At 43.4% G+C, this 26,387-nt stretch overlaps 3 protein-coding genes across 5 annotated transcripts in view; 1 reads left to right on the forward strand and 2 right to left on the reverse strand.

Annotated features, from left to right (window-relative positions):
- The window catches only part of ASB3 (ankyrin repeat and SOCS box containing 3), a 29,494-nt gene extending 16,071 nt beyond the window's left edge, over positions 1–13,423 (forward strand). Inside the window, exons 6-11 of one of the 2 annotated variants that reach the window (XR_010989156.1) lie at positions 196–373; positions 1,068–1,265; positions 2,033–2,284; positions 3,377–3,510; positions 5,367–11,676; positions 12,881–13,423. Coding sequence is in view for 1 of the 2 variants with exons in the window: in XM_068153331.1 (XP_068009432.1) it covers positions 196–373; positions 1,068–1,265; positions 2,033–2,284; positions 3,377–3,510; positions 5,367–5,617 (1,013 nt within the window). In the remaining variant the exon portion in view is untranslated. Of the gene's footprint in view, positions 1–195; positions 374–1,067; positions 1,266–2,032; positions 2,285–3,376; positions 3,511–5,366; positions 11,683–12,880 lie in introns of those variants that run through there. The other variant, XM_068153331.1, reaches the window with a different exon arrangement.
- On the reverse strand, positions 6,373–8,666 carry LOC137448613 (MAL-like protein). The gene is made up of 4 exons (XM_068153337.1): positions 8,463–8,666; positions 7,271–7,438; positions 6,795–6,923; positions 6,373–6,461 (listed from the first exon to the last, which is right to left on the reverse strand). Exons 1-4 carry the CDS (start codon positions 8,559–8,561, stop codon positions 6,399–6,401), a joined length of 459 nt encoding a protein of 152 aa, XP_068009438.1. The 5' UTR covers positions 8,562–8,666; the 3' UTR covers positions 6,373–6,398.
- Positions 10,443–25,870, reverse strand: NPHP1 (nephrocystin 1). 2 transcript variants are annotated; one of them, XM_068153329.1, is made up of 20 exons: positions 25,737–25,870; positions 25,596–25,660; positions 25,006–25,066; positions 24,141–24,277; positions 23,430–23,625; positions 23,032–23,133; positions 22,638–22,729; positions 22,405–22,447; positions 21,830–21,914; positions 21,043–21,137; positions 20,299–20,427; positions 19,130–19,204; positions 18,448–18,558; positions 17,516–17,598; positions 16,606–16,682; positions 15,825–15,921; positions 15,320–15,432; positions 12,964–13,037; positions 12,459–12,503; positions 10,443–10,721 (listed from the first exon to the last, which is right to left on the reverse strand). In XM_068153329.1, the coding sequence occupies exons 1-20, from the start codon at positions 25,803–25,805 to the stop codon at positions 10,443–10,445; spliced, it is 2,028 nt and encodes a 675-aa protein (XP_068009430.1). In that variant the 5' UTR covers positions 25,806–25,870. The 2 variants fall into 2 exon arrangements, with proteins under 2 accessions (XP_068009430.1, XP_068009429.1); XM_068153328.1 differs by having other exon boundaries at positions 15,825–15,924.
- Between the last annotated feature and the right edge of the window lie 517 nt (positions 25,871–26,387).

A 26,387-nucleotide genomic window follows, 5' to 3' on the forward strand; every position in this document is an offset into this window, starting at 1 on the left:
ACCTGAGCAGAGAAATAGTACTTGTTTAAATGTTACAAATGCTTAAACACTTACTGTTCAAAAAGTTAGTAAACATTGCCTTACTGCTGTGGAAAATGCCTTGTGTGGGGAAGTTACTCTGTGAAGACCAATCACTGATTGACAATTTGTTCTGTATTTTGGGTGGTGATGTAAAGTCTTGGCTTTTTCTGACAGGGGCAGATGTAAACTGTCAAGCTAAGGACAGAGCCACTCCCCTGCTGATAGCTGCGCAGGAGGGCCACACCCAGTGCGTGGAACTGCTGTTGGCCGAAGGAGCAGACCCAAACCTGTACTGCAATGAGGATAACTGGCAGTTACCGATTCACGCGGCAGCTGAAATGGGCCATGAAAGGTAGGTGCATCAAATTGATACCTCTCCTCGAAGGAGGGCAGACTGTGGTAGGTATTGAGGAAGCTGGAGTTTTGTTTACTTTCTCACAAACCCAGGATGAATTAACAAAGTTGTTAGTATTAGAAACATCTTTAAACTCAATGCTGCCTTCATAGCTTTTGCAGCAGTATTTAAGTGACTACCCAAGCATCACCAGTAGAGTTCCACTAGCCCAGGAATTGGTGCTTGTCACTAGCCCTTTTAGCTGGAGAGGATGTAAAAGCATGACCTGTGAAACAAAACTATTTTCTGCTCCAGTACCTTAGTGTTGTTGTGTTTGTTGTGGTGTTAGGTCATAGGCTGGACTTGAAGATCTCAGAGGTGTTTTCCAGCCTCACTAATTCTGTGATTCTGTAACAAAAGTAAATACTCATTTAATTTCCAACTCTTATTTTTGGTTTGCTTCCAGACTTCATGAAGTCTGGATTTAATGTGCAGTGGCACTACATTGCTGAAAGAGGATTGTTGGATAATAGGAAAGATGCATCCTTGGTTTGGATTAAAATATTTATTGCCAAAGCACAGTGTGTGAGATGAAATTACAAATTTTTTTATGCAAACTCAGTAGTGAAAAAACCAGGTAAGATACTTCTTTTGTAGTTGTAATGACCATGTATTTAAAATCAGTGATCACATAAGGTCAATTTATTTGCAGGATATTAGAGTTGCTGATACCAGTTACTGATCGGATTTGTGACAGGGGCAAAGGCAAAGTGAGCCCTGTGTATTCAGCCCTATATGGTGGAAATAAAGAATGTCTGGTTATGTTACTCAAAGCAGGCTATAGCCCAGATGCTCAGGAGTGCCTTAGCTTTGACTGCACATCACCCATGTGTGTGGTCTTCCAAAAAGGGTAAGTATATCTCTTATATTTTGAACCTATTCATAATTACCTTGTCCTTTATTTAGCTTTTTTTAACATGGGCTATTTTCCTGCCCTGCTTCCTCAGTTCTTGGGTTGACAGAGCTAAATTCTAAGCATGCAAATGGTGCATGAGCTGAGGAACTTCACGGAAATCTCTGAAGGAAGGAGTCTTGTGGAACATAATTTTAGTGTTTGTGCTTTCAGAAGGCCTCATCAACATATCTGTTGTCTAGGAGTATGACTTGATGATGTGGTTGGATCAAGGGGCTTCTTAAGTATCCAGATTGTTTTCAGGAAAGATGAGCTACTGAAAAACAGTGTTTTCTGTGGACCAGTCTTGTGCATCAAACAAGCAGTTAATCACCTGAACACTACAGCTGTGAAGAGGGCTGGGAAACAGAGTGATACCACCTTTTAGATCATGATCCCTTTCTTTTTATGACTGATGACTGATGCTCACCCCTGGTGAATATGAGGAAGTAAACCCATGCTAACTTCCTAATGTAAAAGCTACAGCTTTGGAGGGAAAGTAAGGTGTAAAAGCCCTACTCCTAAGCATTTGTATGTGATATGTCAGTGAGGTGCTCTTCATGTCCTTATTGTTGATTTAATTGTTTTTTCCTGTAGTACAGAAGTTTCTTCTTCCTTTTTCTGTGGGAAATTAAATTAGCTTTCTTGGAGGTAAAAAGTGGAATGGTAGCTGCTTCCTGAGGAAGAACTAACAGGATCTCCTATTCCTTATGTGCTGTTCACAGATTGTTTCATTTCATTGATACTCTCCTGAAATATGGGATCACCTTACTTGGGATTAATTTGGGATATTGCCTGTTCCATGAGAAGTTTCCTTTGTTTCAACGCTTCTTGAAGCTGGGTTGTTCACTACCTTCCGGGGACCAATTACAAAAGTTCACAAAGTGCACCCTTAAAGTTCACAAGGAGTACAAGGAATGGCTGCCTCACCTGCTTTTGGCTGGTTTTAATCCAGTGAATTTAATGTGCAGATTCTGGTAAGGAGACAGTATGATTTTACTTCTTTAAATATTGTATGATAATCTGCAAAGCTGTTGCCGGTGCTACTTACACATGCTCTCAGAGGACAATGCTTTCTCATCAGTAGCTGGGGTCAGAAATAGTGAGGCTTCGGGAAAGTCTGAAGGAAATCATCCACTCGTAGTAGCTGGAGTCAGTAGAAAGGTGTATCGTATATGATGGGGTTTGATTGTTTGTTACATAATCCACAAATACCTTTGAACCAATTGCTTCCGTTGTTTAAATGTCAACTCTTCAAAGTAGCACCCCATCATCATCTACAAAACCAATGTTTTTGTGAGTTCAATGACTTTATCTTACTAGAAGATAAGAAGAGGATAGGAGATGGCAAATGACATTTGTGCCTGTGGTTCATTAACTGTCTCTGGCTCCTCATGCAATACAACTGTATAATAAATCCTATAAACTAGGCAGTCTGGAGCACAAGACAATTTTAATTACCAGTGGGAAAAGTAACACATCTGTTCTCATAGAGAAGCCAAGCAATCAGCTCTTTCCTCTGGATGGGTTTTGGTGAATGTATGAAAGTTCATTCAAATAAGAAAAATGTAATAATAAAAACTAGAAAGGACATAAAATAATGTTGACAATCTCCTGAAAAAAAGGAGTTGTATTAAAACCTTTCAGTCTGGAATTTTTGTGTGTTCAGAGCATTTACATTTCCATTGAGATGAAAATTTGGGATTGTACACATCTAGCCAAGAAACCATTCTGGGAAACCGCATGGCTCTTCAGCACACACAGTACTAAAGCCAGGCTGGTTTGCCTACTGTTACTTAAACCTCCTTGCACACTTACTGAGGTATTTAAATTTCAGAGTAGATATTTTTCTCATACAGTCTAAACTTCTAAAAAGAAATTGAGGAAGGTAAAAACAGATTACTAGCAGCTTGTGCTGTTAAAATGACTTTGGGTCTGTCTTTAGTGGTTTTCTCTTTCTGGGCTTAGGATACAAGCTGTTAAGCGTTTATTAGAAAACTGTAAAGCTTTCTATGTGTTGTTCCATGATTAGTGTAAAATGGTATTTTATGGGGGTTTTTGTTACACAGGATTTTCTTGGTGAGCAAGGATGCCCTTGATTTCATGTTGGAATTCACAAACTGGAAGAGGCTTCCTCCCGCTGTAGAGAAAGACATTTCAGACTACAAAGAGAAGTTTGCCTGGACTCCCAAAAGCCATTTTGGTAAGTGATAAAACTAGGAAGAAAAAGTCTGTGTATGCCAGCCTGCAGGCTGTAGGTGGATTTATATTTCAATGAAGTGTCTGTCCTGTTCCATAAGCATCTGACAGTAATCAAAATACAAACCATACAGAATACCATATTAAATACCTACAAATCTAGCTGTTCTTTATAATAATAACAATAATAAACCAGGTTGGAAGAGACCTTCAAGATCATCGTGTCCAACCCATCAACCAATCCAACCCACCCAAACAACTCATGTAATCAACAAGTGGTCAGCCAAAAAGGATTCACTAACCAATCATCCAGGAAAACACCAGCAGCACTCACTGCATTCACCCTTCAGAAATGAGGCATGGCTCTGTGACCTGTGTGTTACCTTACTCAAAAATTGTGCTCAGGCATCTTTGTTAGTGACTTACTTTAAAGCAAATTCTTCTTTAAAAGGGTCTTCAATGATTATTTTAATGTCTAAGTGATAATGTTATTAGAGCACTTTGCATTTTTTGAAGCTAACTACTATATTTTTGGAGCAAAAAAAAAAAACCCAACAAACATTGTATCTGGGGACACTTAGATGAAGTTCTTTCTTTGTTTATTTTTATATTAGCAAATATATATTAAATGTTTTTATGTTGTAGTAGTATCCAGTAACTAAAGCCAAAGACAGAAAGCAGAGAGGAAAAAGCAGGGGGAGGAAGTCTGAAGGTTTCGTTCTTTCAGCCTAGCTGTGCTGAGAGGCAGGATTCCCCACCTGAGAAGTAACCAAGCACTTGAACTGGTTGTGTGAGCACAGGAATGTTAAAAAAATAGCAGTTTGTGCAGAGAAGTTCCAGAATGGGTGTTCACATCTCCAGCTGGAGAACTGCAAAATATATGGTCTTCAGGAATTTCACACCTTTCATCCTTACCCTGCCACACCAAAGCACAGAAATTACTGCAGCTGATGTCACAGATTCCTTTTGAGTAACACAAATGGAGAAGCTGCCCCAGGAGAGTTTAGAGGCACTGCGGTTCTCTATCAGGATAAACTGAGCTATGACAGGGAAGCTTGTGTTTGAGTGAGCATGCACTCAGATGTGTGTTCCTGTGTCTTTCAGCGCAGCGCTTGTCCTGAGTGGAGTTGTTTAGCCGTGTTTTAGAACATCAAGCCAACTGAGTCATGCTGTCATTTAATACCATAAAAGTGTCTTCCCTTTTGTTAAATGGATTTACTACTTTGGTAGCATGGGCCTCTCTCCAGGAAGGTAGTTGTTCACAGAATCAACAAGGTTGGAAAATACCTCAGAGATCAAGTCCAACCTGTCACCCAGCACCTCATGACTAGCTAAACCATGGCTTCAAGTGCCACATCCAATCCTTTTTTGAACACCTCCAGGGACAGTGACTCCACCACCTCCCTGGGCAGCCCATTCCAATGGCCAATAACTCTGTGAAGAACTTTCTTCTCACCTCGAGCCTAAGCTTCCCCTGGTGCAGCTTGAGACTGTGTCTTCTTGTTCTGCCACTGGTTACCTGGAAGAAGAGACCAACCCCCACTGGGCTACAACCTCCTTTCAGGTAGTTGTGGAGAGCAATAAGGTCTCTCCTGAGCCTCCTCCAGTCTGGTTAAATCAAACTACCTGATTCATGATAAAATGATTCTTTGACACTTTGTTTCTAGAAGTTTAGGGTAACTTTTCTAGCTCCTAAATGCTGATTCTAGCAGGCAATGGTGCTTCACTATCAAGAACTCTGCCTTCTTGTCTGCCAGAGGCTGGGTGGTTCAGATGGGATCCAACTAGAGCAGGTAACTGTAGGCAAGCAGTGCAGTCCCATGGTGTCCTGTTCAGTGTTTGCCTTTTTTGATTTTTCAGCCTTCATTCCTTCCCTGTCTCATCTTTGTCGCCTTGAGATCCGGTCCATTTTAATGAGTGAACGCCTGCGCTCCGACCACTTCATCCGGGAGCTGCCGTTGCCAGCTTGCCTCCAGGACTACCTTCTCTACTTAGATGTCCTGCGACTCAGTGGTGTCCCTGAAGTGGAGGATTTTCTGAGGCAGAGAGAGGAGGGAGCTCCCTCTGCCAGCCACTCCAGCCCTAAAGATGGAGAGCAGAGATGCCTGTAACACTGGTGCTAGGTAATGGTGCTGTCACTGACTGAACTCTGTGGCTGTGGATTTTGTAATGGCAGGTAGTAGACACTGCAAAAGAACTGCCCTAACTAACTGAAATAAGTCATCTTTTCATGCTGGAATTTTATACTGTATCTAGAAGTTTGTTAGAAATTCCTAGGATTTACTTCTTTAAAAAGGTTGCTGCAGCTTTCTAAGTCTGTGAACGTATTCTAGTTTTTGAAAGGAAATGTTTAACTCTTACAGAGTAAAGTGAGCTTGGTGAATGAACGCAGCTTGGATAATGGTGGAAATCTGTTTGGTCAGACATATACCAAGTGAAGCTATCTGAAAACCAAAGAACACAACATTGTATTCCTGTTACAAATTTATGTGTTGGGGAGGGACCTAGCTAAACCAGAGACAGAAAAATAACAAAAGAAAGGAAATTGTTTGCTGAAGGAATAGTGATTTTCTTTTTATTTTCCTTTCCTTGGTCACCTGTCTTTGGTGGAACGTCAGAGTGGGAGGCTGGCTTGAAGCCTGTGCTCAGTCCCTCCCCTTGTGTAGCTGATGGACAAGGCACAAAATATCCCTGCAAGCGCACTGACACGATACTGCTGTTCCAAAATCCGTCCTTCAGTGATGTGGAAGAGCAACTGGTGTCACCACAGGGTGGGTGACAGGGCTGGGGCAGGGACGTCTTGGTGGAAAACAGCAGCATTCCTTGCACTGGGAAAGCCCTCATCCTGCAGAGGCAAAGCCTCTGGGCTCATTGGTAGTAGACAAGCTGGGCTCATTGGTAGTAGATGCTGAAGGCATGGAGGATGTACAGCAGGGTTGTGATGAAGGCAAAGAACTGTATGAGAAAAAGAGCAGAAGTTGGGGTCAGCAATGAGAGTATAAACCCATCTCCTCTTGGTGCTCTCAAACTGGGGAAACCTCCCAGCCTAGAACTCTCTCTAGCCTCAGAGGCAAAGCCCCCACTTTCCAAGCCAGCCACTCAAGACTCCCTGAGCTGCCAGACCCTGAGAAGTCCAGACTGGCTGCACAATGCAACAGAGGCAAGAAGCTGAAGCTCTGACCAGTGTGACAGCTGGGCTTAGGATCGCTCCGCTGTGGCTCTTATATTTGCTCTTGCATCTCCCCAAAGGGAACTGTGGGTTCTTTGGGATTTTCTGGCCCAACTCACCGTTGCAGCACAGTTAAGCTGGTAGTAGAGGGGCGAGTTGGGGCCCAACTCAGAGCGGATGGCCGCGTTGGCTTGCAAGACAGCAGCACTCATGTAGAGAATGGCTGTGGCACCGTGGTATAAACTGTCCTGCAAAACAAGGGAGCAGGGAGGATCAAAGTCTGCCCAGTACAATCCTTTTCTGATTTGCCCCAAGGATAGGGTCCATCCTCTGCACTTGAAAGTGCTTAAATAGGATACACACCCAGAGCGGGGCTGGGGCCAAACCCTCATGCTACGCTGAACCCTCCCCTGTGCCCATGTAGCAACCAAGGCATTTCCAGTCGTGGCATTTCCAGCCAAGGCAAAAGGAGGAAAAAGAGCTGGTTGGTTGCTTAAGGGCTGGGCAGCTGACTGGCTAACCCATCACCAACCATGGTGGTCTTGCACCCACAATGCTGCTATCAACATTTACTGGTATCTCAGCCTCTCCTTACCAGCACTTTCCAGTTTTCGCTGTTTTTGTGGAAGCCGAGGAGGTACCCTAAGAGGAGCAGCAGGGAGATGAGGCAAGAGGTGAGGGACACATACATCACCCATCCCTGCAGCAGTGGGAAGGAGACGGAAGTAGCAGCGACAAGGATCCACACCCAGGTCCCGCAGACCTGCCAGGGACAAGCACAGGCACCTCTGATGACCACAGGATGGGGAAAGCCCCTTTTCCACTCTGAGTCTCTCAGCAACCTTCCAGGCTAGCCTGAAACCCTGCATCCTTAGGCAGCGTGACCAGCCTCCCAGAGCATACCCACACAACAGCAGCATCTTAAGTTGGCACAAGTTTCCCTGAATGCTCTTGGGAATCACTTGAAAATGCATGTTACAAAAAGGGAAAGCTTTGCTGCCATACAAGGAAACATCTCACCCCAAGGGCTTTGATGGAGAAGCCATAAAGTGTGCTTTTATCTGGGAAAGGTGAATGGCCCCATCAGCCCAGCTGTGCCTATTGTAAGTCTGCACTTGGAATCATGGCATGAGGAAGTCTCCTGGCTCTATGCACCAACCTGGAGTGAGTCGCTTGGTCTGCATCCACCTAAAATATTTACCGTGCACAAACAGCACGTGGGATTATCTGGATAAACTGGTGCTGCCCTGTGTCTCTCCAGCTTAGGTGGAAGAAACTCCCTCAGATGGGCAGCTCACAGCAAACCCCATCCACAGCAATTGTGCCCGTAGAGCATGGGTGGTGTGGGTCAGCAGCACTGTGTCATGTCAAAGTACACCAGTGGTTATCTCTGCCAGTCACACTGATGCCCTCTGGACCCATAATAATTTGATAGACTTCTGGACTGTCACACAACACACCCAATTGCCTTCTAGACATTGGAAAGTCTTAATACAGTGAACAAAATTCCCTTGATTTTCAAGCAATTTCTAGGCAATAACTACCCTGGAGGTGCCAGCAGCTCTTCAGTCTCTCCCAGCCCCAAAGCAGCAAATGACCACACAGGCTCTGACGCAGAGCTAGTGTCCTCAAAAATCCACGTAATGCAGATCATCTTTGCATGTCCAGTATAAGCTAAAAGAAGAGACACTATTTCCCACTAATGCTGACTTGGGCATCGTTCTGGGGGCCGTTCCCTGGTTTTCAGATTGGCTATGATGTAAAGCAGCAGAGCCCAGCATACTCACTATCTCCGGTAGGATGAAGGCGTAGGGGATCTTTTTGAAGACAGCGATTCCAGAGGGTAAGTCAGGCTGTGTGGAGGCTGGAGGACCCACTGAGGCCATCTCTTCTCAGCTGTCACCTCGTCTGCTCCAGCTTGGCTCTGCTCACATTTGCCTGAGCAGTGCTGCTCCCGTGCAGGGTTTTAACTGACACACCCGCTGGAACGTAATCACAGAAACCAGCCCAGGCTGGCACCACGTTGCTTCCTCCGGCTGAAAGAGCCCTCAGCAGCCCTCCGGTTACTGCAGCTGGCTTCACACGCCCTGCCCCCAACACGGGGACAGTAGAGCAATGGGGACCCCAGCTCTGCCACCTGCACACATTCAGCTCAAGGTATTTAACCAGAGTAGAAAAATCATACACTGCACCAGGGCAGAAATGTTTCCTGCAATCAGTTTTCATCCTTGGCATTGTTTCAAGCCTGAAATATTTTCACTTCCACTGCTGTTACCTCCTCCCCTTTCTGTTCAGGTTTCTGCTCCGTGTTCACATCAGACTCCCCCACACCCATCCGGCACGTCCAGGCTTCAAGAACTCAGAGCCAAATGTTTTTTAGGGATGGCTCAGCATACTGGTAAAAGACAGGAGGGTTTACCTGTCTGCTCCTGAGTGCCCAGAAAGGACTGAAGGATGGCTACCAGGACAGCTTTGATTTCTACCTCCTACAGATGCACTTTGGATTCAACAAGCACATGCTGTTTTTTTCCAGAGGGCTCTGCCTCATGCCATAACTGATAACTGCTGGGATGAAGATGGCATACTAGCCTCATGGCCTAGTGAAATCATTCTGACCTCTTTGACTTGGGCAGTATTCTGCAGTAGGAAGATAACCATATCCTAGAGAGACACCATATCTCTCTGTTGAAAGAGCCAAGTGATGCCCTAGGGATTTGGCCTCTGTGCCAAGCATTTGCACAATACAGAGCAAAGATCAAGTGTATGACGGTTCTTATCGTCTGACCCCTCCTAGGCCAGAGGAAGTGCTTTGTGGCATTTCTGGAGACTCTAGCTTACAAATGCTGGCAGTGGGAGCTGGCTCTGAGCTCCATGCAGAGTTCCCTGAAAGATCTTGTTTATTTTACACCAAGCCACAGCCTGGCTTGGACTTAAATCCACATAAATCACTGCCATCACCATGCAGAAAGCATCCAAATACTCCAGCATGAAAGACACATGGGCTTTATAACTTTCCACCAGGGGCAGGCAGCACACATGGCCCGTGGGTACAAGCTGCTCAGGGGAAAGTAGCCTCTAAGGTCCTGGTCCTCCTGAGGAACACCCCACAGCTTGTTAGCCTGCCCTAGGGAAGCAGCACAGAGGGTGCTCTCTATTGCACACATAGGGGAAACACGGCATGCCCTAGCTTCTCACCAGCTTTTATTTGCAGTAGGTGGGTCAAGCACATTCCTGTGAATAACCCAACCTTTTCCTGAGTGGGAATGAAAAGCAGCAAACCAGTCTAAATACAGAGGAACCTGCTGGCCACTGATTGGACATACGATGATTTTTTTTTCCCCCTGACCTTGTTCAGCAGCATTCTTAAAGATCATTGCTATTATCTTTGCCTGTTACCAGTCTGCTGGGGTTCTGGGACAGAGTATTTTGTTCACCCTAATTAAAACAAAACTGGAAGTTAATTTGAAGCTGTATGAGAGAAGAAAAACACTGCCTCAGCATTTGTTCAGTTTAGTGTGAGACTCGATGGGGCCACAGCAGCTACTTGTGGTAACAGCCAACTCCAGCCTTGTCTAACACTGCAATGGGGAACATTTAAAATACATTAAAACTTTCAATTAGTTAAACTGATCAAGTGGCTTTAATTTCTCACAATGTGAAAGGTGTTGAAGTAGTCAGTACAATTCAGGTAGTAAACACTTCAGCAACAATTTCTTTATATTTTTGCCCCATTACTATATAGCCCAAGTTATTATTCTGTAATCCATTCATACTCCAGGACTGTCTGTCTTCACTTCTCCCAAGAAATCGTAAGCCACCTCTGAGATATCAAAGGCTTTGTGAGTGTTTGCTGATGACAGCAGATACTGCAGTGCACCGTCATTCTCTTGACTCCTTTTCAAGAAGTCAGCGATTGCCTTCCAGCGAGATGCTTCACACTCTTCATCAGCCCACTTGTACTTGGGGAGCAAAGTGGACTGGAGGAGAGGGAAGACAGAGTCATGGTATACCAGGACAAACAGAGACTTCAGAAATTCTTGATCTCTCTGCAGAGAAGAGTATTGGAGAATGCGTTAGTGCAAATATATGGTGTTGCCAAGCACAGCTGTAGGACTACTGTACACAAGTGAAAAACAAACCAAAAACCATTCAACAAATGCCCAGTTCTCAGGGAAGAGATTTGACCTTCCTAAACAAACATCATGGGTGAACTTCAAATTCACTGCCAGGAACTGCACTATATAAACCATGGATCAACAAATCTGCTCTCCAACCCACCTACTTCTCCATACAACAAAGAGCAGCGATACACAGACAAACCCTACCGGTGTTACCACAAAACAACCTGTCACTGAGAGCCCTTTGCTCATGGGGTATTTATATCTCTTCCTGAAAACAACAGTGTTTGGCAACAGTTCCCTACAGGCTTTGCAGGTACAGACTGAGACTGTTTGCCATGCACACAAGGACAGTGCCACATCCTCACCACCTTGTACGCCCCAACTCCACTCGTTTCTCTACTGCTTTAGGTGGAGACTTGCAACAATTCCACAGTCCTTGCAGCTTGGCTCTTGGCAGGAGGTAAGGCCACACTGTCAGTACTGTTATTTCATACTTGGGACATTCTTGTCTGTGGTGAGAATTATGCTCTCCCCTGTGAAGTCCAGTTAGCAAACCCCGAGATTAAGAATCAGCCCGGTCAATTATCAAACACTGAAAGATCCTGACTTCTTTAACCAGAAAAGGTCCTTGTGCCTCACTTTCCACAGTCAAGCTAGAAAAATCCCTTTGTGCATGGACACAGAGCTCTGCCCTCTGGGAAATTCACTGAGCACCAAGAGTCTTTCAGAAACATCCCACAAACATGAGCCCTACAATTGGAATTGAGCAGTTCACACCTCAAGAGAAGATTCAGAAGCTAAGTGTCATAGAACCATGCAAGAAGGAGTAAGAATTTGCCAGGCAACAATCCTCCCGTGGGAGTGGCACCTGACAATTCAGGTAAAACTGGATGGTTCTGGGATATCAAGGAGGTACTAATTCTTTAAGCAGATCAGCTTTCATTTCAGATCAATGACCTCGAAAAAGCTGTTCTGAGTCAACAGCCTTTTGTTCTGTTTGTATAAACAGGGAGATCTCCTTGTGTATCTGTTCAGTAGCATGCACAATAAATGAAATATTTTGCTGCTGCTACCAAGAAGCAAAGGGTCTTGGGTTAAGAGCCAATGACTTCCTCATTCAGTTACCTAAATCTTCTCTTTGTCCAGAGGACAGGAGGTAGGATGAGGTATGGGTACACCTGGTCAGATGGACGATTCTACACACCAAAATGGGAGATTACAGCTCTCTGATGTAGGGAGATTAGTAGAATCTTGGGGCCTTGTTCCAGGCATACTTTAGGAAGACTGGAACTCAAAGATTGGAGGGGGAAAAATTATTTTGTGGACATACACAGCCCCTTTAGTACCAGTAGAAAGCTTTTACCAGTCAAGTAGCAGAAGGCTATCATGATAGGAGCCACAATTTGAGTGCGAGCCTGTAATAGTTTCCCCACTAACAACTATATACAAACACCAAGAGAAAAAGCTGCAATATCCTATTTCTTCTCCTACTTTCCTGTGGTAAATATGGACAAGAAATGTTATGAACTGCATTTAGTGCATCTATACTTTCTAGATAAATTTATGGTGAGAGGGAAGGTTCACTAGCAAGAACGCCGATAGAAAGCTTCTAGTTCAAATCAGACTGAATGTACATGAAAGAAAAACTATGTTATTTATTACCTTTTCTGATTTCTTCAATGTTCTTTCTTTATCTGCCCAAACACTCTGAAATGAAATGTAGAATCAGACTGAGACTGGGAAGATCTAAAGCAATTCCAGTTTCAGCTCACTGCAGTCCTACAGTAGCTTAAGCTCCTGTTGCAGTCCCACTTTCCTTGCACTTTGAACTCCTCCTTTGTGCCACTTTAGTTGATTTAAGCAAACAGCTATCCCACCAAATCTTACAAATGTGAGGATCTGGAGGTTTGAAACTATCAGAGCCACATAGGTGAAATAAAGAGATCCACTTCTTAGAAGAAACATTCACAACCGAGGTTGATCTTTCTCCACCCTACAAGCATGGAGAAATCCAGCCTAACCCCAAAGAATACTTAATTATAAAACTCCTCTGCTCTTTGTATTGTCCATTTCTCTTTTCACAGGATAAAAAAACAAAGAGCAAAATTTGCAAGCTACATGGAAAACCTAACACAAGATGGAACTCAAGACTGCGTAGATAACATACCCGAAGGGCATCCATCAAGTCTGGCTGATCCATGAGTTGAGGGAAAGTTGCTAAAATAGGATTACAGATTAAATCTGAAACAGAAAATGAGCACGTTCAAGGCTAAGGAATAGGATGCTTTTTAAGGTATCAGCATATCAAGGTATTCAAAATATCCCCTCCCTTTTTCAGAGAAAAAACTAGCTGTAATAATACTGCAGAGAGCACAAAAGGTGTAAGGGCTCTCTAACAACTGCATTCTCTGATGACAGCAGAGATGCAGTGAAGCCAAGAGAGGAGACATACAAAGAATGATTGCTGCTTTGTTAGGAGAAGCCAGCAAGGAAGAGCCTTATTGATCTAACCTATGGTAGACCAAGGTGTTCTTCCTCATGTCTGCACCTGTCTTTTTTTATAAACACTAGAAATTGCCCTGCTTGATGTGGATGTTATCAATAAACACACTTTCATTCTACCTAAATCTGGCTTGTCTTGCATACCATTTTAAGATAACTGGGTAACAAGTAACAGAGTTAATTTACCATCTGGTAAATCTTGAGGCCCACTGGCACAGGGGTCCTCTAATTATTTTCATTAATGAAACTGAGGATAAGATTACAAGTGACATACAGAAGAATTTTAGTCAAAGTGTTTTCTTTCTCTTTTGATTTTCAGTATTTAAATCTACCCTGTTGTTTCTTCATGCTGATGGAAAGTTCAGCAAACAGTAACCATTCACTAGTAACAGAACAGTTCATGGAAGTCAGAACTGAGTGCTTTTGTGAGATATTTCAAGTTGTCTACTTCTAAAATGACTTTCAGATATGAGAAACCTCTTGCTACACCAGAAAAAAAACAGCTACTGAAACAACTTCTGAAATGCTGGGGTGAAACCTTTAAATCATTCCAAGTGGATACAGTTTAACTCCAAAAGAGGCCATCAGCCTGAGCTTTTGTCCTGCAAGATCACATCAAGTAAGTATGGCAGTTCTCAACTGCTGTTTAGAATCAAAGCATTTTTAGTTTCTCTGTGAGAAGTTTATTAAATAAAGTATTGACTTATGAAACAGTCTGCCTTTCAGACACTCAAGTCAGTATACTCCTAATATCTATATAGACATTCAAGAAGATCAGGAAGGGGGTTAAGATCTGAGCATGCTTAAAAGATGAACCTGTAATTCAGATGCCCGAGTAGGGCTCACATTTTAAGTGAAAAATATAAGTGAGTGCACACAACAGGATGAGATGACAGGTAGTTTATCCTGGAGAAGAGATGGAGAAAAAACACCCAAAAAATCACTCTGCTGTACCAGTATAAATTCACATACAGCAGAGTTATGAAATGTGATTTTTCTGTATTTCAAATGTATTTAACATGGAGAAGACACTAACCATTAGAGTTTTGTTGAAAGATATTATGGAAAGAGTAAGACAGTTGCAAAATTAGAGCAAGATGCTGAGTTCTAAAACCTGAACTCTTCCACTCCTGTCTCTCCCTGCTCAATTAGTCAATAAGTAAATAACAATTAAAAAGCTAATGAAGGTGAGTTACCCTCAGTGACAAAATCGTGTGCCTAATCTCTTCTATTACTCAGAGAACACACATACACTAGAAATGACTGAGTAGTGCTGTGTGCGTGTCTGATCATTGCCTGGGTAGTGAAAATGGAGTCTTTCTCTTCCAGAGAATCCTTTACTTGATTTTAATTCCCTTTTATGTATTTATTTTTTCATTTAGAAAAGCTTCTTTACTTTGAGGGTGCTGGAGCATTGGAATGGGCTGCCCAGAGGTTTTGGAGTCTCCTCTGGAAACTTTCAAAACCCACCTGGATGCGTCCCTGTGCAACCTGATCTAAGTGTACCTGTGTTAGCAGGGAGGTTGGAATAGATGATCTCCAGAGGTCCATTCCAGCCCCTACCATTCTGTGAAATAACCCTTTTTAATGAGAAGTTCACTGAAAGCACTTCATTCATACTTCACAGAAAACAAAACTATTCCTGTGGGTTTTGCATTCTGCAGTGTGAAGTGATGTGAGGACAAGAAGTTAGATGCAAGTTGAAGTATTACTAGTTTGAAGTGCAAACACCCTGAGAGGTGGTATGTAGGGACAGCAGCTTTTTGTTTGTCCCCACAACACCTGGAGACTGAAAGTAGAAGCACTGAAATCGTCTGCACAGGGAGCACAACTAACTTGGTGAGACGGCTGCCAGCACTACCAGGGAACACAATTCTCTGAGTACTACCTGTATCAGGAAGAAGTGCTCCTGCAGAGTCCTGCTTTCTCTTATAAACTGGAGAGTCATTCTCCTTGGAAACCCGATCTTTATCCTGCACACTCTCCATTACTGAGTTGTTCTCCACAATAGCAATTCTTACCTGTGCTTTGCATACTTATTCTATCTTTCAGGAGTGCATCACCAAGCAGTTGTCGATAAAGTATCAAGAGGTGGATGTGGCACATACTGCCAATTAATGTTTCTGGTAGCAAACTGTTGGGAAAATAAAGAACATGCAGCTGAGGTTTTTACTGAAAAGTGTTCCTGCAGAGCAAACTTGGGGGCAATGACAGCTTTATGGAGATGATTGTCATTGGCATCTCCATGAATCTATCAGAGCATTTGGAGGTGTGCTTTGATGAAGCTATAACAGGAGGCTCCTGCTGTTGCAGTTTTCAACATGATCTAAAGAGTTTTTAGTTCATTTCAGCAGAGTAGCTCTAAGCATCAAACAAAGATCAAGTACAATATGCAGGTGACACAACTCTCACATTTTTCCATAGCAAGTGACCCAGGGAGGAGGAAGGAACACTTTACATCTCTGGGACTACTCTAGGCTAAATTAATACTTTTTCATATTATGGCAGCACACACAAAATACTTACTTCAGGATGTCTTTTGACTGCGCACTTAATGACCTCAGCTTCACTGCAAGCACAGGCTGTTTCCTGAGTGTCATGAACTGATGAAAAACACCACTGCCTGCTTAAGAAATAAATACCTATGTGAGATCACTCTTTTTTGAAAGAATGTTAAGAATTCCATTACAAGAATGGACATCTAAATTTGGCAAGGCTGTAATGGTTTAAGAATGGTCTAAAAACCAGGAGGAACTGAAAACAGGAAAACATATCAACCTATCAGCTATATATCAGTGTTTGGTCTAACATAAGTTATTATCTCTCTCTAGGATGGTGAATTCATCATATACATGGAATAATGTGGAGGTAAGCATCCAAATCCAAAAGGCAAAAGGCTTCTGCAGCTTGCAGCATGTATCACTGGCAAATGGATGTTATTTATATAAAACACAAGTGGTCTATTGTCTAAACTAATGCTTAGTGAAGCTTTATTCAGCCCTGCAGAAAAGAACTAGGACAGATATCCTGCAGTTAGAAAAAATGCAGTTGAAGAAATAATACATTTCTCAGAACTAGCCTTCAACCTGCAGACATTGGAAACTGGAAATTACAGAAACATTGTCACCATTGTCTCTGGCAGATCCTTATGAATCCCACCAGCCCTAACAATCAGCTCTTTAATGCAAAAGGAGAACACCCGAAACCAAATCACACTGTGAGGACTGCATGCTAGTGAGCATATGGTAAACTAGACATAACAGTTGTTGTCTCATTTAGTTTATATAATGCTTAGGAGAAACCACACCTCTTCTTGATATCGATGGGTCAACCTCAACTCCTCTCTCATAGGGAGTACCACCATTTAGTGGCAGCTCATATAGTCTGTGAAAGAAGAGCAGTGTAATTACAATAAAAAGAGGGTAAGGATGTATGAGAACAGTGCTAAATAACCAAAACTCAGATGATAAATGGGAAACTCATTCATTATTTTAAAAGAAATACCAACACTGATTCTTTTGCACGTGCCTCCAGTATTTTGCTTACATGAAATTTAGCAATCATTCCACTAAAACATTCTTGGTGAGTCATGGCTTAAGTATCAAAGCTCTTTAGACACAGAAGATTTAGAATGCTGAAGAATAATACTATCTTCATTCTGTCAAGAGTAAGTCACTGTTGAAACAACCATGCAACTTCACCCTCTGGGTACTATTGTTAGCTTAATTGAATAGAAAACAATGTTAGAGAGCAGACTTGGGAGAGATTCAGAGACTTATAGAACAGTGGAAGTCTCTTGTGGTGGGTTTTTTCCCCCTGTAATCCAAATGTATTTGGAATACACATGTATGCACACACTTGGTAAACATACAAGTATTGCTTGTCTGCTCTACAATGAATCATTTCTGTCAATTAACAGAAAGCTTTCCTGCATTTAATAAAATAGAAATACATACATTTTATTCTCCTTTAAGATTGTTGGACCCATGAACTGCAGAACATAAGCTTGTTCACACGCTCCAAGTGAACAAGAGATTCAGTCACTCACAACAGCTCTTACCTGCATCCATGTCTTAGAAACTCATCTCCTAATTTTAAAATGGAGAAGGAATAAAGAGCAAATTGCACATAAAGAAGAGCCAGAATCAGAAAGGACATTGTCACCTTCAATATACACAGAGATTCTATTTTGCATTAAAGAGACACAGTGAGCTTACTTGGAAGGGACAGGCAATCCACTAGAAGTAAATAGCTTCTGAAATGCCCAGCCACAGCTTAGCTCTCCTCTTTCACCTGTTGACTAGTAAAAAACCACCAAAACCAACTTGAGCAGTAATTGACCCACAAAAAATGTACAATAATAATGTCAAACTGGTCAAAGCCCCAGATTTGTGCTAAGAAAACACTGACTGTATCCCATTTGCAGGTGTTTGAATATGTGTACCAAACAGCACATGCAGTTACGCTGAAGTTGATCATCCATCAAGGTGTTTAAAACACAAGGACTTACAAAGCCAAGAAATATACATTGAAGGGAAAACTAAGTATATCAAACTCCTGAAAAAGAACAAATGCACAGATACAGAAAATAAAAACCCCCAAACCTGCACTGATGCTCTACAGAATGGAGGGTGGAAATAAGGAGGGAGAAAAATTACCCAGAGGATATACCCATCCAATTCCAGAATCAGCAGTTTCTAAGCCAGTGACATCGTGCATTGGAAGGTTTTATTCACAGTACCAGAGACAGTGCCTGCTGCCAGCCCATCTGTTTCCTGACCCAAACAGCACCAGTAACAGGTAGGAACTTGTACACTCTTCAGCTTACAGGATGAAAGAGTGAACTTGTCATTTGTGATCACACTGTCTGAGATGTTTGGCAGACTAACAGTGTGGGTACACGCATGCCCACTAGTCAGAAAGTCTTTCATTCCCTAAATATTGACTAGAACTAAAAGTTCCAAACCCTAACATCTTTCTGTTCCCTCCTAGAAGTCCAAAGGAAGACAATCTTGTAGTAAGTTAGGGAAAGGACAAGTCTCAACAGTTTGCTGCTGGGGTACTGCAGCTTAACATTGAATGTGGTACAGCTGGCTCACTTTATAAACCTGTGCTTGGACCAGTTTATGCTGCAACTTCACACACTTACGTTGCGAATATAAGTGATGCCAACTTCAAATAATAGACCAATGTCTGAAGACAGAGAGCAGGACCTGACAAAACAGTCGCCATCAAGCAAGCTGGGTAAAATACCTGTTACCTAATACAGAGGGAGGCAGGGAGGAACAAAGAAAAGTGAATACACCAATTAGAAATGCTCTGATTTTTAAAGGCCATCAAATGTCACTCATCCAGGTAAGATCTCAGACCCAATATTGTTTCACATAGAGGAGAGAGCCAATTTCAGTTGAAAACTTGCTCCCCTTCTTTACCGTGCCATGAAATAGAGCTATGCTACCAAGGTACTTTTTTGTGATGAGCTATTCAAAAGTTTCAGATGTGAAAACCCACTTCATTCCCTCCAAGAACACAGCAACAGATTCCACTCTCCATGAACACCACATGGCATGCACCTGACATTGATTCAGAGTTAACCAGTGCCACTTGCTGGATCACCAATCCCTCCTGCTGCTCCTCCTCCCCCCTCTTTTCCCCAAAGTGTTTCTGCTGAAACATTTGGTTTAGTTTGAATTTGTACATTTCAACAGGTCTTTTGTCTTCTGCGTGTTCATTGAGGTTGCAGTACATTTTACTTCAACACAAATACCATAAGTAACAGGTGCTGTAAACAGGAGTTCCTAGCTATGTCACTCCCTGAGAAAGATACCTACCCTTGGGGAGAAGGTCCATGTTTGAGGATTTTTAGATTGCCATGTAGCTCTCACTGTATGAATATTACTCAGCACCTGAAATATTGTAAGTGGTGAAAAAAGCCAAGTCAAGGTTTTGTGGCAAGCTCAGCAGCTTTAAGAAAATGCAGTATTATCCCAGAGTGATCCAACACTGCACACTATGAAGACAAAAATACACATTCTTTTCAACTCAATCAGATTTCACTTTAAAGGACTACACAAAAAGTTATCTCTGCAGCCAGAGAGCACTTTCAAAACCTCATTGCTTCATATACACCAGTAAAGCACTTGGTGAAGCTGAAAGAAAACCATGAGATCATCAGTGTTAGATTCTGTTCTAAAGAAGCTGCCCTACACATTCACACATTGGATCAACAGCAGGTGGGCAATCTGAATATGACCCAGACCCAACTATTCCCAGGCACATCACAGGCCAGATCAGCCCTAAAAAATGCTTATCTTCACAACCATGAAGGAGCAAAGCAGTACAATGGCAGGTGGAGAAACTGAAATGATGGACTCATTCCCACCCCAGCCCCTCCCAGGACAGCCGTCAGCCCCAGGGGGCAGGTGTGACTCCCATCAAAATGAGTCAACAGGAGTGGCTGGCTAGATTACCTTCCGGACTGCTCAGGGGTATAAGACTGGTGTGCACGGGAAGGGTATTTTGGGACTGCATGTGACTTACTAAGGGATGCTCAGGGGAGAAATTTAAGGCAGAAAAACTGATCAGGGTGCTTTGTAGAATAACAAGGGTGGGAGAACAGAGGGATAAATATGCATGTCTGGCCATGCCCAGCACCTGATAAATGCAGTCTGCTCTGTTTTCTCATCAAAATCTGTTTACAGCTATTTTGGGGGGTGAATGGGCTCTGAATTCTGAACACACATGTATGTCCAGGGGCTGGCAACTACCCAGACCACAGGTCAATGGGGGTATACAAGTCTGCAGTGACAGCATGAGAGGGTACAACAGTATGCAAGTACAGGCAAGTATCTAGCCAGACTCATCAGAGAGTAAGTTAAGCAGCTTGGGAGGCAGATTGTGTGCATCTCATTCTGAGTGAGACAATTAGAGGAGCTGGCTACAGAGAAAGCAGAAAGATCCACACCTAATCACAACTATTTTTGATAGCTAAACAACTTACCCGACTGCCATCAAAGAGACAGAGTCGAACATGTCTGCTGAGCACCTGAATACTGACTCCTGGGAGCGGGATCATTTTACAGCTACACAGTGTCACAATCAGGGATACTCGAGTTGGTCTAGGACAGATCTGAAGTACAGACAACAGAAGGCATCACTCTACAGGCTCCTCCTGCACATGGTATCCTTTTGTGTTTATTTACAGAGATCTTCACTAGCCTGGACTCGTAACCACAAAGCCTGCGTAGCCTTACCAGCAGCAGCAAAAATTCTTCAGGAGCCTTTAGCTCTCTTCTAAGAAAATAACTACAACTATTTTAGTGTGACAAAGGCCTATTAAATCTTGAGAAGAAATGAACGATGTAATCATTAGCCAAAATGAAAGAAAGCAAGTTAAATCCATGAAGTCACAGCGCCCAGTGGAAGTTCATTGTTTAAAAATTCAGACTAGGCACCTAGGCAGATCTGCTTCACCCCAGAGAGGAAAGGAACCCACAAACTCAAGATGAAACATGACTCTTAGAGATACCCAACACAACAATTTGTACCCATTTTTTGCCTATTAGAGAACAGGATGTGGTAACATCTACTGCCTACAGCCCGTGGATTGACATCAAAATCCATCAGTTGTTTCACAGCAATGTTTACCCACCAATTTGAAACACTGACAGCAGATCATGCCTTAGAGCTCCTGTTCTTTGTCTCAGACCAAGAGCATCATAGCTTTTGTACCAATAATACTCACAGTGTTTTTTTCAGAGTTCCACACCAAGTCTTTGAAAGCCAGCTGTGATGGAGTAAGTTCAGGCTGCAAAAAGTAACTTGCTTGAAACTGAGTGCCTATAACAAGAGGAATTTTTTTAATTCTTCACATCTTAATGTTTTTTAGGATATTTATTGCCAAAATTCAGATATGGCTAAAGTCCATTTGAATGTTTGCCTGGTCCAGACAAAACTATGGAGGAATCTTTTTCAAGCACCCCTTAAAAAGGATATTTCTACTCTCTGTAAGTGTTCTGCAGTATGTCATCCCATAAGTAATGTGATTAACAGAAAGAGCTGCTGATTTGAAACAGTTTTAAACAACAAGATTAAGAAAATAGGGTATGTGTAACATATTTGGTGAGGAGGCTCCAAAAGGTTTCTGAGGGAAAGATTAAAAAAACACCAACCCAAAAAAATCATCATTTTCTGCATTCTCCTGTCAACAGGAAGTACCTTCCAAAGAGGAAGATCTTTGAAATCACTTGGAAATTTGTCATTGCTTCTGTGTGGCCAGGGTTTCACCCAGGTAAATGAAAATTTAATTGAAGAAGAAGAAAATTACAATTTTATACATTATTTAATGGTTGGACTCTTATGATCTTGGAGGTCTTTTCCAACCCTCATGACTCTATGACTATGAGCCTGTTCAGATTACCTATTATCATTAAGCAATACTGATTTCAGTCCAGTAAGCCAGTAACCAGGATAAGAAGCTCACCACAGACTCTTGAGAATCCTGCACTGCAGGTATGATGAGAAAATCTTACCTCCCTCTAAGAGCTGGAAAAGTGTGGATAGGCGAAATCCAGCAGGAACAGCTCCGATGGTGGTCAGTACCTCCACCGTGTCATTCTATTGCCAAAAAGAAAGAAGAAGGATGTTAGTGGTTCTACTACATAACAGCTAATTCTATCCTCATTTAGGACTCTCACACAACCAGTATCTGAGACCTGGAGCATCAGTCACCTCATCTGAAGCTCCTTTGGCCCATCCTCAGGAAGTTTTGCTGTTTCACAGATGAGTTCAGCCAGACTTCCCTTGCGCTAAATCTCCTCTCCCTTCTCCTTCCAGAGAAGCAGTTACCAAACAAAATCACACCCTTGACAAAGAAATGCTATGGTGCTACTGTGGCAAATATCTTACTTGCACACTGATTCAGACACATGGGCTGGACTGCAGCTCTAGAGGTTTAGAGAACATTTCTCTAGCATTTATTGCTACAAAAATGTTAAGTAAAACCGATGGTCTGTAATAGAAGCAGCAAAGTCTAGCAAAGCAAATCCTGCCAACAAAACAATTACCATTACGGTAGGTGAAGTTGTTGTTTAAGAAACACACCTACCTCCATGATAGCTCTCCTTACTGCACTCCAGTGAGAATCAGTTCTGGAGGAAAAATAAAGTGGTTTTGACCATATATCATCCTCTTGTGGACAAAAATTGAAACACTAAATATTGGCTTGTTTTCAACAAAAACGCAGAGAACCAACTACCCTTGTGAACTATTCTCACTGCCAGATTTGAGGAAGAGAAATAATCATTTTATACTTAATTGCTTTCACATCACTCCATTTACCTTTTTTTAATTTCAGCTCCATCTGCTGTCTCATCCACCACTTCTATGTGTTCTTCACCTTCCTCCTGGCTTTCACCATCTTCACTATGGACCTGTGATTCAGATTCAGAATGGCCAAGTGCTTGATATCTCCACAGTTCTATTCTTTAAAATGCATTTTCCAACCACAGCACATGTTAATGTGTTAATGGTTCAGGAGATTCTTTCCTGTGATGTATCACTCCAGAGTACTATAACTGCAAAACACTGCCTTTAGTTCTGCAGCTACAGCAAGGGACTGGAGGATTCCTACAAGTAAGGAATGTAAGCACTATAATTTAAGCAGCTATATTATCATGAATGTATGTAGGACAGGAGGTGATACCAGAACAGAAGAAGGCTGCAGCACACTAACCGCAAGATAGGTTCTAGGAACGAGGCCTCTCACTCCTTTTGAGTTTTCTGCTACCCACCAGCCATCTGCCTTCTTGTCATGTATAAGGAGGACTTCACCTTTCTTTGCCATTAGAAGGAGAGACAGAGACAAAAGACAAGCAATTATTTCAACATGGTTCAAGGTACAGTCAGAAGAAAACCAAAAAAGCTTCATTTTTCCCACCACGGAGATGACAGATTGCTGTGATGAACCCTGCTGCTGTGGCAGGCAGCAAAAGGACACTGGACTCCACCAACCCATTTCTCCCTGAATCCCACCAGCAACCAGCTGAATCACAGAAGCACAGGAATTAATTATAGTTACTGCTTAATACAGAAGGATCTGCAGCCAAGTAACTTCTACAGAGCCATACTTACCGTAAATGTGAGATCTCCTTCCTGCTGGGCATTGAAGTTTCCAACTGTGATACATTCTTTGACATTTGGGTCATCCAACAGTTTATCCTCCTCATCATCATCTGTTTCTTCACTGTCTTCCTCACTACTTTCTTCATCTTCACTCTCACCCTCTCCTTTGTCTTGTTTTTGAGGATCTTTCTGATGCTCCTCATCCCTACCCAATATAAATCACACTTTTGTTAGTATTCTTTCAACAAAATTTGCAATCGCTGTAAGGCTTTGCGATACAGGCTTCTCTGCAAAGATATTAGCCAGGCACAGTTTTCATTCCTGTCTATTACTCTCTGTCCTGATCTGAAAAAAAATCCAAAATCATAGCATTATTGAGTCATTAAGGCTCAAAAAGACCTCTAAGATCATCAAGTCCAACCGGCAACCCAGCACTACCATGACCACTAAACCATGTCCTGAAGTGCCATCCCAATGGTGTTTCCTCCCTAGGAGTTCAGACCACACTGCATCCTCTCCTTTCAGCAGCCATGTTCTATTTCAGCCTTCAACCAACACTCTTAGAAAATTCCAGCAGGTCCTTCTTGACTCCATCAAGAAAACGAGTCCCATAAGAGCTGGCTTATCAGGACTTCTAACTATAATGTTAAGATAATATTAAGTCCTTTCCCACCACACACATATGATTCTGTAATGTGCTGATTTGTTTAAGCCACTTACACTGCATAACTTGTAGTTGCCCTATCCTGGTCCAAGACAAGTACAAGCTTCTGCAGCTGCTGAGAGAGTTTCAGTAACAGCTTTTCTTCCTCTTCTTTCCTCTGATTGTAATTCCCTACAGGCGCAGGCTCATCAGCCTGAGAGAGAACACAACAAACTGATCAAAGTTGAAGTTCCCCTATACAGTGAGTTTTCCAGGTGTGTCTTAGAAGCCTTCACATTCCTGGGCTGCTGTCACTCCCTGTTTAGTGACATCTTTCCTTTTTACACTGAAATTCCATGTTATATGTCAAACCTGCACTCTCCGCTTCCAGTCCAGCGCACTGGGTTGATAAACATAATGTATGGGGTGGATAAAGATGTTAGGCACAACATTAAGAATGTGCATCTAAATGATATCAATTGATCTCAGAGATCCCAGACAGGGATTGAGCAGTGCTAGGCATTGCGCTTTTCCTGAGGCATCTAAACACCACAAGGCTGGTGTTCTTTATCATAAAAACCAACTTCGTCATAAAGAGATTTATTGGGAAGTGTAGTGGTGAGACAAGATGTCTTTAAACTGAAAGGAGGTAGATTTAGATTAGCTATAAGGAAGAAATTCTTCACTGTGAGGGTGGTAAGGCACTGGCATAGGTTGCCCAGAATGGTTGTGAGTGTCCCATCTCTGGAAATGTTCAAGGACAGCTGGGATGGGGGTCTTGGCAACTTGATACAGTTGCAGATGTCCCTGCTCACTACAGGGTGGTTGGACTAGATAAACTTCTAAGGTCCCTTACAATCCAAACCAGTCGATGGTTCTAGGATTCTCTAAATGCTCCCTGCAGTGTTGCTTTTGAGAAAACCAGTTCATCTCTGCACTTACTTTTGTCAAACCATGAAGAGCACGTGTATTTTCATCCACCAATTTCTTTAGATGCATACATCTGCATTGAAAACAAGAGAGCATTGCCTTCAAATTCTGCTGGCTGGATGGCCCGAGTCATACAGACTTACAGAAACGTGTTGGTTTAGAGAGCAGCCTTTCACCCAGCTCCGTGCACATACAGCTTGACAAATACCAATGCTGGCCTAATGTCAGCTTAGCTGATCGTCACCTGTAATGTACAAGTGCCCACTTAAAACTGCCTCAGCCCTTGAGCACTGGGAAGCAGCTAGACTGTTGCTTTCTCTTGGAAAAGAGTGAGGAGGGGCAGCAAGAGATCTGTACCATTAGCAGGAAAACGGAAAAGTGTACTGAGAACTGCCTGCTCCCTCGTCTCACGCACAGGTGACGGGAACTAAGTGCCAGGGCGCTTGCTCCGAGTCACTGGGAGACGTTTTTTGCCACAAGCTAATCGACTCCTGGCCACGGGACTAAAGTTAAGCGGGGGGAGGGGGAAAGCCGCGGCAGGGGCCACGCGGTGGGAAGGAGGTTGGGTCCCCTCCGAGGGACCTCTTAGGGCGTCGCCTCACCTCTGAGAAATGCCCTTCCGCTGCCCGGGGGCCGAGGCCGCACTCTCCGCCCGCAGCGCCTCCACCTGAAACACAAGACAAGAAACTGGGGGTCCAGGCCCGGCTGGGCCGGGTCGGGCCGGGCCGTCCGGCCTCGGGTACCTGCGCCTGCAGCTCCCGGCTCCGCCGCTGCACCCGCTGTAGCGGGCCCCGCTCCCGCCGCGCCGACATGGTTGCTGGGCAACGGGGCTCCGCGGCGCCGCCGCACAGCGTCACTTCTGGGGCTGCTGCACGCCGGGAAGCGCAGGGAAGGAGAGCCGGGGGTGATGACGCCACCTCCCCTTCCCCCGCGGCTCGCCGAGCGGTCCTCGGCGCTGCTCTGCAGCGAGCGCCACCCGCTACATCCCGCTTGGAGACAGGAGGGTCGCGCTCAGCCCTGCGCCGCCACAGGAGGCCTGGCCTGGGGACTGACACAGCTGGGGACTGACACAGCTGTCCTGCAGCCACCCTGCCCATAAAACCCCGGTCTGCCCTCCCCTGGGCAACCAGTATAAGTAGAAAATCCTTGGAGTTGATGAGCTGAAAACCCTTTAGAAATAATTACCGAGTTTAGCAAGACAACAGAGTTGATAAAGAGCTACCCGATTTAATTGAATGACAAGATGCATGAAGAGCTCCCCTCGTTATAACCGGCTGGAATACAGGAAGGGGCAGAGGGACCTTGCAGAAAGGAAGTGCAAACAGGAACCCTGACTTCCTGTGACATACCAGCACGTCTGTCGTTTTGGATAGATAACCTTCTGCACGTAACCA

This window comes from Melanerpes formicivorus, unplaced genomic scaffold (genome assembly GCF_026170545.1).
Source record: "Melanerpes formicivorus ecotype bairdi unplaced genomic scaffold, bMelFor1.0.p_v2 SCAF_25, whole genome shotgun sequence".
In the NCBI taxonomy this organism is placed as follows: Eukaryota; Metazoa; Chordata; class Aves; order Piciformes; family Picidae; genus Melanerpes; species Melanerpes formicivorus.

Coding starts and splice junctions, on each gene's coding strand:
- LOC137448613 (XM_068153337.1), bottom strand. CDS start 8,561: ATGGCCTCAGTGGGTCCTCCAGCCTCCACACAGCCTGACTTACCCTCT. Junction 7,439..8,462: donor CCTTCATCCTACCGGAGATA/GTGAGTATGCTG, acceptor TGTCCCTGGCAG/GTCTGCGGGACCTGGGTGTG. Junction 6,924..7,270: donor GCGAAAACTGGAAAGTGCTG/GTAAGGAGAGGC, acceptor CTTGTTTTGCAG/GACAGTTTATACCACGGTGC.
- NPHP1 (XM_068153328.1), bottom strand. CDS start 25,805: ATGTCGGCGCGGCGGGAGCGGGGCCCGCTACAGCGGGTGCAGCGGCGG. Junction 15,925..16,605: donor CCCATCGATATCAAGAAGAG/GTGTGGTTTCTC, acceptor TTATTTCTTAAG/CAGGCAGTGGTGTTTTTCAT. Junction 10,722..12,458: donor CATTGAAGAAATCAGAAAAG/GTAATAAATAAC, acceptor TCTTCTCTGCAG/AGAGATCAAGAATTTCTGAA.